Here is a 9,379-nt window from a genome sequence, read left to right as displayed (position 1 = left end):
ACTTTGCTGGAGCATGTCAAATTCCTGACAATTCTTTCTGCTAGCATGATTTTTTTTCAACATTAAAAACCTTTCTGTACTAGCATGATAAATGTATTTGTTATAGCATGATTTTTTTTAACGTTCTATGCGAGTGATTTTTTGACGAAACACTCCCTAGTAGCGTCGTACGCTCAAACAAGCCTCTTACAGAGAACGTTCGTTAGCTCGTTAGCTCAAATGATCTTCCCAAGAGAACGTCAGCGCGTTATTATCATTTCTTTACCCTTGAAAATAGAAGCTTAACTAAGCTTTACAAGTGGCTTCATATGCACCATGCTACGTTTAACATTTCTACTCCCTCAATTTCAAAATATTTAAAGTTCTAATTTTATTAAGTCAAACTTTGTTAAGTTTTACCAAATCTACAGAAAAATATACCAACATTGACAACACCACATAGAGCCAAAAAAAACTGTAGACCTTTGCAACAAAATAAAATTCTTTAGGAAAACCATAAAGCTCACAAAAAATATCTGACTGACTACTTTTATTCGCTTATCTGCTTACTAAATCCTAATCCCCTCCCCTCGTCTTCTCCCCCACAAAAGCAAACGCGCTGCTCCACTCCGAGCCGCGGCCATGGAGCTCGCCACCGCGGCCGTCGTCTCCACAGCCTCCATCCACCCCGGCCGCAGCCATTTCTCAACCGCACGCGTAGCCTCCTGGTCTAGTTCCTCGTCGCCGTCCTCCTCTCGGTCCCTGTCCACCTCCGCCTCCACCTCGCGGTCCCAGAGGCGTCGACTCCCCGTCGCCTCGGCCGCCGTAGAGCTCCGCGAGGCCGCCGCAGGTGGTGGAGACTCCGTCCGCGTCATCGAGACGCCGCAGCCCAACTCCAGTGTTAGCCCCGACTCTGCTCAATTAACTGCCTCTCTAGTGGAGTATATGAGTTGGAGAGCCGCGTAATTCTGTAATGTGGGATGTTGTCTCATTTTCTGTGGGATGAGTGGACTGCATTAGGGGATAAACTGATGAACTGATGCTTGATTCTAATGGTCATGGTGTGCTGCTTTGCAGGTTAAGTTCAGCGTGGAGGTGCCTCCCTCGATATGCCAGGAGTGCTACCAAACAACTCTTCTCGAGTACTCAAAGCGTTTCAAGGTACCATTTCTGTACTAAAACCTGTATCAAATGAAGAACATTGGAATTCGTGAGGACAAACATTATGCAAAGAGTTGCAAAGCACAGCCAGGAATGTGGGCTTATACCGAAGTTTAAGGGCTACATGTTCAGTAATCATGAATAAGATTGCAATATGTGTGTCAGTGTGTGCTACTTCTTTGCTGCACTGCTTAGCACCGAGAGCCTTCTTTGTCTGTGGTTTAGTCACAGGTGTTCTTTTGGGGTTTCGCCAAGTGTTTGATATTCTCATAAAAAACGAGCCCTGATAATTTTGTATATAAATGAGATGTGATGCATTCACAAAATGGAAATACTCATGTAATCTAGTATTTTCAGCTTGTATCAAATTTTATTGATCATAGCTAAATCACTAAGACCAGACGGTTCGGAAGTGGGAAAAGAGCTAATTCTACATGGTGCCTGTGATGCTGCTCTATATTCTGCAGTTTTTTATTGTACGCCCCTGCTATTCCTTCTTATCAGGTTCCTGGATTTCGGCCTGGAAAGATAGTTCCAGAAAATGTACTTTTAAATTACGTTGGACCACAACATGTACGGGCTGCTACAGTTGAAGCTATCTTAAGACATACACTTCCTCAAGCACTGTCCTCGGTATGAACTTCTCCCCAGTCCTATTTTACAAAGCAATACCCTGATATTTAACACAATGGATTCTTTGTTTCCAACCATTCATGACAAGCAAAATTAGTTCTGGTAACCTGTATTTGTCTTGCATCACTATTATCAGAGTGACGACATAGTTGAAATTTTTGAAGTAGAGATTACCATTACATATGAACTGAATTGGCAGATCATCAGAGATGAAGCACTGTTTAACATTTTCAGCAGATATTTTGCTGAGAACATTTCTCACTGCAGATCCCTTCTCTGATGATCCAATCTCTTGCTGAACCATGACTTGTCTTTCTCCCTCTAAAAATATACTATGTACTATGTTATACTTTACATTACATCTGATCAGCTGATATTGTCATCTTTTTTTATAGGTAGAAGAGAGGGCATTAGAAGATTCTGTGCGCATTCTCACTAAGTTTGATGATATGAACGAGGCTTTCTCCCTTGACCATGTCTTTAGGTAGAGAGTTACTACCATCTTGGTCTCCTGCTTATTTCATTATCTGAACTTATTTAAAATTGTTGTTTTGATCATATATTTTTCTTTATACCATTTTTTTTCTCAGATATGATGTTGCTGTGGATGTTATTCCTGAAGTCCGTTGGTTATCTGAAGACAAATATAAGAACCTCAAAGTGGTTATTGAAATAGATGAAATTGTTGATGCAGAAAAGGCAGCCGAGTTGGAGCTTAAGCGTCGTCGTAAATCTCTAGGGCTGCTTCGAATAGTACCTGACAGAGGCCTACAGGTGATTTTTTACAGTTGCTCTAGTATGTAAATGCAATATTAATATACCATGAAACCTGTACCGTGTGTTAGCTTTAGTTTATTCAGGACTCTCATTTCCCCTTTCAAGTAACCGGCAAAGTTTTGCAGAAATCGGCCAAATTTCTAGTAGTATCTGACAAAGTGACGAACTGTTCTTCTTATTCCATATATTTGTGTCTTCCTGATTTTATGGTCTGCAGTCTTACGATGCCCACACTCTAACTTATACTATTAATAATACCCCTGTATTTGCTAGTGCCTGTGCTATAGCTCAGGGCTATTATGGCTGATAAAGTGATTATTGTCTGTTTCTAAAAGGAAAATTGGGCCCTGGTTGTACTACCTGAGCGAAACAGTTCCAGGAGCTTCTTGATGTTACACCGTGTACCTTTTATATCTATAGATGTTTCCACTAGGTTAAGCATTATGGTAGCTCAGCAACTTGTACTGATGGTCTGATAGTTGAATAAGTCAGCAATGTCATATGGCATCTACCGAAATTCAAAACTAACAATGATAATGGGGCAATAGCAAATGTGCCAACAGCGATAGTTCAGTCCAGTGAACACAATTACTAGTCGATGATGAACATTAATCTTGCTAAGATCCGCCCAGATCAGAGTCTGTGGCAATGGATGCTCACTGAATCTCATGAAGATGAGATAAGACCATGAGGGTGGGAGTCAATACGGCCTATATCTACACATATTTTAAACAGCGGGTAATCTGGTCATTTTGAAGCAGATCACATTGTTCTGCATTTGCCATCTGGCAAAGAAGGTGGCGAGGCTTGGATGACTACGGCTAGAGATTTCCCTACTAGCACGTCAACTTAGGAAAAAAAAATTATTCACAAATATGCATCTTATTCTAGTTGAAAAAGTTACTATAAAAAAAAAGAGAGTTATGGGCCTAGCAGAACTATTGACCACAGCGAAGTCATCATGTACATATATACCCTTAACGTTTCCTTGTCAGTGTCAAACAGCATTATGACTTCTTTGAAAAAAAAACAGCATTGTGATTTTCATAATAAATGAAGGATGTATGAACTACGTGGCTTGCTTGTTTGGATTGGCATGTTAGATTAAACTTATTTCATGGTAAGTATCAGTAATGCTGTTATGTGGTAATAGCACCCTCTTTTGGACCATGTAGGTAGGCGATCTAGTGGTACTGGATATATTGGCTGAAACTATCACAACCGACGGCTCTAAAGGTGAAAAAATTCCATCAGCTGAGAGTACAGGTTTGTTTGTTTTTGCACAACTCCATTCTATTTTATTTCACAACTTAATTGTTTGCCTATTATGATAATATGCTGTTATATATTTAAAATATTTTCCCAATTGTTTCTGGCTTTGTACACCACTTTGATTGCAACTGACTAATGTAGTGATGTGACTTTCAAGTCTACATATCCTCAGAATTCTCTTTTGTATACCAGAATATCAGATAAGATAGAATGCACACTATTGCTTTCATTCTATCTTGTGATGCACATCTGCTATGATTACAGGGTTCCACTTGGACACTGAGGAAAATAATAATCTTGTTCCTGGATTTCTGGGTTCGCTAATTGGGATTCGTCCTGGTGAGACTAGAACTTTTCCTATTCAGTTCCCTCAGTCATTTGAGCAGGAAACTCTACAAGGTGTCCGTGCCCAGTTTACTGTGAGTATCACTTCCTAAAAACCGAAATGTATTTACATGTGTATTGCACTCTTACTACCATTTAGTAATCACGTTATATTGTGCCTATATCACGCGGAAGTCATTAAACTTTGGAATTACTTTTACTGTCACATCTGTTAGTATGATTTTCATGTGAGAAATATAATTGCACGTGTATGTTAGTCCTGTTTGACTGCACACAAACTATGGTGACACAGTTTTTTATTCTAGTCTATAGCTAGTGCTGGAGTTTTCATTCCCGTTTTGACTGTATTATGTAGGTTGTCTGTAAAGAACTTTTCTTCAGAGAGCTGCCAGAATTGGATGATTCGCTTGCCGCAAAGCTCCTTCCAGGATGCAATACCATCGATGAGGTTTCTATTCCACCGCTATAGTATTTGTTTCACTTGCTAGTTAATAATAGGCATTGAAATCAACATCACTGGATATGTCCCTGTTGAACCTGTTTTCTTTTTGGAAAATTACTCCCGATTGATCATAGTTCGCAGTTCACCCTGCGAAATATTAGCTGTAAACTGTGCTCATCACACGATACGATGGTTGATGAATATTTTTTCCCACTGTTTTGAAACCATCCCTTCTGATTGAAACAGGTTAAGGAACGAATTTTGGAAAGATGCAAAGAAGTGGAGAAGACGGCTATAGAACAAGCAACAGATAATGCAATCCTCGACCAACTGGGAAAGGTTGTGAGCTTGCTTCTGAAATAGCTTTTCAATTCTGAATTATTATTTTTGCAGGGAGATCGCCCATATGTTACCTTTGGTTCCATTATCAAATTCCTTTTCACACTCTCTCCTAGATTGCATAAGCTTGCACTAATGTTTCCATTGGTTTGTGTAGTTGGTAGACGTTGATGTTCCACGTTCCTTGTTTCAAGAACAAGGTCAACAGTTGTATGGAGCGAAACTTCTCCAACTTCAGGTACTGAACAAGCAGTCTAACACTAGGTTAGCTTTTATATATTGCTTTCTAATGTATTTATTGGTTCCTTCAGGCAGAAAGGAAGCTAGACAAAGACCAGCTAGCATCCCTTTCAAGCGAAAAGTCTGTCCAGGAGTACCTGAAAAGTGAGAGGGAGAACATTGCTAGGATCATTAAGCAAATGTTGGTTGTTGGTGAAATATTCAAGGCTGAAAATTTGCAGGTAAATAACATGATTGTTGTTCATTTGTGATTCGAGTGATAGAACCCCTACTTTTGACATTTCTATAGCTACACACTTTTTATCCTGCATTAACAACATATCATCATGCAGTACTCGACAGACCAACTCGTCAAGGAAGTTGAGAACTCTATAGAAGAGTTCAAACGCTATAATCAAGACTACGACGAGGGGAACATCAAGCAGCAGGTTCTTAACTGTTCTTTTTCTTCTTCTGATATTTTCAGTGCTGAATTCCTTCAGTTTGCTGTGGTCTGGCAACACCATTTCGATCTTACTGCGACAATTTTTCTCTACTAGAATATATACGTGCTAGATGATAGTTAAATCCCCAGAAAAAAAAGATGACGGTTAAACAGTCATGCCTAGTAGTATTAAGTGAACCAAGGCAATGTCAAGGAAATTGTCTCCCTACCTATGCTTGTTCCCATGGCTGGAAAATCTCATTCTTTGTCTGCTGTGGGATTGAAAACGATGCAGGTTCAGGATGTTCTCGAGGCTGCCAAGGTGCTCGAGTGGCTCAAGGAGAACTGCACGATCGAGTACATCAAAAGATGAGCGCGACGCTAGATGCTCTGTCAGTTTTCAAGGATGGCAGGCGTGCAAACTCTCTCTGCTCCCACCTTGGTTTTGCAGACAGAAGGGTTTGCTTTGTTTATAGCACAAGAGAGATGTATCGTTTACATGTAGATGTCAAGTTTGCTCTATACATACCGAAAGTGTCACTCTAGTCCCGAGCTCAAATATCATAAACAACATACTATATTATGTGATGTGAGGAGTGGATATCCAAATATTGTTTTCTCTTTACAGCGTTAAATTTCCATTTCTGCCAAGACATGGCCAAGTTCGTCCCGGAGAAACATGCATGCTTGCATCTACATCATCAATGGCGATAGTCCGCACAAATCATTTCAATCTGATTATTCATGTGCAATCCTGAACCGGTCGATGGACTTGGTGCCATGGCCATGCTCTCTTCGGGAGTGCATGAACTCTGTGACGGTGAAAGCCCGGTAACGCTGCTGCTTTCCCGCCGTCAAGAGCTCCGGGAGGGGCCCGAACAAGTCGGATTCCTGGCGCTTGGCAGGATTAAAGAAGAGTGCAATGGACACCCTGGCATCTTGACGAGACTTGATCACCACCCTGTGCTCCACGCTCTCGTACTCATCATTTGAAACCACCTGATCTTTTTTCCATCCGCAAGTAAATCATCATGGTGGTAGATTGGTAGCAGTTCACATCCACAGAGCTGGAGGCACAACGCACCTTGAGCACGTCCCCGATGTTGACCAGAAGCGCGCCGGGCACCGGCGGCACGTCGGCTCACCGTCCGTCGTGGAGGCGCACCTGAAGCCCTCCGACCCCGTCCTGTGCCAGGACGGTGAAAAGGCTGGGGTCCGTGTGCTCCAGACTGCCCACCACCCGCGCCGGCTCCGGGCACGGCGGGTAGTAGTGGCACGCCATCAGCAAGCCTTCCACCTGCATCGCCCTCTCCAGCCGCTCCGCGCCGACGCCGAGCGCCTCCGACAGCAGCCCGGCCATCTTCTTCCCGAGCTCCGTCGTGAGCAGCTGGTACTTGAGCAGCGCGTCTCGGCAAGCCGGCGGCAGATGGACGAGGTCAGGCGCTGGAGGAGGGCCGAAGCGGACCTGGAGCGTGTCGCGCCAGGGAAGGAAACGGCCGGCAGAGGTTTTACCAGGCTGGATGGGGATGGTGGAGTAGGTGACGCTCCCGACGGACGCGGGCGTGTAGAACGCTGAACGGACGGTGAGGGGCAGCTCGTGGAAGGCCCGGACGGCGGACACCGCCGAGTCGACGGTGGCGGCGTCGACGCTGTGGTTGGTGACATGGAAGAAGCCGCACGAGCGCGCGGCGGCGCGGATGAGCGGCAGGCTGGACGAGGGCGGGAGTGCGAGGTCAACGCTTGGGATGGTGAAGAGGATCTCGTTCTCGACTGGCGGTGGGGAGGGGCTGCTGGTTCTGGGCTCGGGTGCGAGGAAGAGCGGCGGCACGGAGGTGATGCCGCACTCGACGAGGCCGCGGACGCCGGCGCGGGCCGCCTGAAACACGGCCAGCGCGACCGCGGCGTCGTAGTCGTCGGCTGCTGCCATCTTTTGTTCGGAGAAATACAATTGTGTTTGCCGGGCGAACTGCGTTTGTTCGGCTTTGTTGCCAACCTTGGCCGGCGTTTTTCTCTCGCGTGGGATTTAGGGGGTGTTTTGTTCAAAAGTCTTAGGACTTTTTCTACTCTCATGGACTAATCAAAAAAGACTCTTCAGTAGAGTCTTTTTCTAGTCCCTGTAGAAAAAGTCCCTCCCATTTGGTTCCTAGGGATTTTTTAGAGACTTTTTCTAGTCTCTGAAACTAAAAAGTCCCTGAAACCAAACACCCCCTTAGAAAAGAACCAAGGCTGCATTGGTTTTTTTTAACACGGTACAAACGCAAGCACTCATATACGCGCGCATACACTCATTCCTATGAACACACACGCACACCCTACCCCTGTGAGCACCTCCGAAAGTCTGAGCCGGCATATCATCTTAAAATTTACAAAGTCACTTTAGACACCTCATCGTCGACGATAACGTCTCCTCCCACTAAATGCACATCAACAGAAATCCTGAAATAAATTCAGGAATAAATACGAGCACCAGAATTTAAACCCTGGTGGGTTGGGATATCATAGTCCCTCTAACCATTCAACCACAGGTTGGTTCGCAAGGCTGCATTAGTTACTCTCTCGGTTCCAATATAATTCAAGTTCTAGGTTTAACTATTGACTCAACATATAAATTTGCGAAGATCTACAACATCAAATACACGTAGTATGAAAACATATTTCATAAAGAACGGTTATGCTATATCTCAGGTGCCTGGAAATTGTCTTCGCATCAGCCACTTTTTCTAGTTCATCTGAAGAGGCGGACCCACCATCTATCTTAGAAGAAGCCATTGCATCAGTATCTATCTTACGGGGAAGCCATTGCTTCATTATCTATCCTTAGGGGTGGGGTGCATGGGATCACCGAAGTTCTTCAATGGTATGGCGGGGCTTAGAGGGATGGCCGAGGCGACGACCAGCAACAGGGGTGGGAGGAGGTTGAGGGGAGGGAAGGGGGACAAGGTGGTGCGCGGTAGTGCCCATCGGCCGCGGATGGTGGAGGCCGACAGTTAGGGTGGGGTAGGTTGGGGGCGTCTTGACGAGGAAGAAGGAAGGGGGTGGGAGAAGATGAACAGTGCGCGATCTGTTTTGGGCGGTTGGATGAAGATCTGACGGTCTATGTCAAAAGTAACTAATGCAATCGGTTTTTTGCAGGTACCTGACAAATTGAGGCTCCCCATAAAGAATCTCAAGAGACTAATTTGTCATGTCGGATCCCCTCCCACGGGGTTCGGTGGGGAGGTGGTGTTAGGTGCTCAGGGTGAAATCTTTGTCCGATGAGGCCAGTGAAGATTGACCTCAGGGGCCATTTTTTCCTTGGAGATGTTGAAGAGCCTCTCCTCACCGCCCTGAGTCTCTCGGACTCTCGAGCTTTAGTTTGGGTTTGATGGTGGTGCTTTGTTTGGCTAGAGTTTGCCCTTGTTTCTAGTTGGGTTTTTTGCATGACGTATCAATCATGTTGTTGTGTGATTTTAAGCCTGGTATTCCATATAAGTCGGCTCAATTTTTTTTTCTATTCCAATCAATGAAATCGGTAAAGCTCGTGCCTTCTCATCAATCTTTTTTATAAAAGAACTAAAGATGATTGGATCATACGTGTACTAATATTGAACAATATAGACAATTGCTTCTAAGTTGTAAAGGAGACACAAATATTTTATATGTAATTAACGTGGTTACATAAAAATTGGATGTTGCCTACCAATTGAATCAATACGTCCTTAGAAAAATCAATGCTTTTTTGAATTATCAAGGAAGACATCGTTCCATTTGGTAATAAGACATGTGCG

General features: G+C 44.0%; 2 protein-coding genes across 2 annotated transcripts; one reads left to right on the top strand and one right to left on the bottom strand.

The window, feature by feature from the left end:
- The first annotated feature begins 550 nt into the window (after positions 1–550).
- Positions 551–6,232, top strand: LOC119337174 (trigger factor-like protein TIG, Chloroplastic). The gene is made up of 13 exons (XM_037609295.1): positions 551–879; positions 1,057–1,140; positions 1,645–1,773; positions 2,169–2,257; positions 2,364–2,547; positions 3,726–3,816; positions 4,087–4,241; positions 4,523–4,615; positions 4,856–4,948; positions 5,106–5,186; positions 5,260–5,409; positions 5,521–5,616; positions 5,908–6,232. Exons 1-13 carry the CDS (start codon positions 622–624, stop codon positions 5,983–5,985), a joined length of 1,581 nt encoding a protein of 526 aa, XP_037465192.1. The 5' UTR covers positions 551–621; the 3' UTR covers positions 5,986–6,232.
- Positions 6,233–6,349: 117 nt separating this feature from the next.
- On the bottom strand, positions 6,350–7,545 carry LOC119337175 (1-aminocyclopropane-1-carboxylate oxidase homolog 1-like). The gene is made up of 2 exons (XM_037609297.1): positions 6,697–7,545; positions 6,350–6,611 (listed from the first exon to the last, which is right to left on the bottom strand). The coding sequence occupies exon 1, from the start codon at positions 7,537–7,539 to the stop codon at positions 6,754–6,756; it is 786 nt and encodes a 261-aa protein (XP_037465194.1). The 5' UTR covers positions 7,540–7,545; the 3' UTR covers positions 6,350–6,611; positions 6,697–6,753.
- Between the last annotated feature and the right edge of the window lie 1,834 nt (positions 7,546–9,379).

The sequence above is a fragment of the Triticum dicoccoides genome, chromosome 7B (genome assembly GCF_002162155.2).
Source record: "Triticum dicoccoides isolate Atlit2015 ecotype Zavitan chromosome 7B, WEW_v2.0, whole genome shotgun sequence".
Lineage (NCBI taxonomy): Eukaryota > Viridiplantae > Streptophyta > Magnoliopsida > Poales > Poaceae > Triticum > Triticum dicoccoides.
Note: the sequence above shows the minus strand (reverse complement) of the source record. Positions and strands in the feature narration are given on the sequence as shown.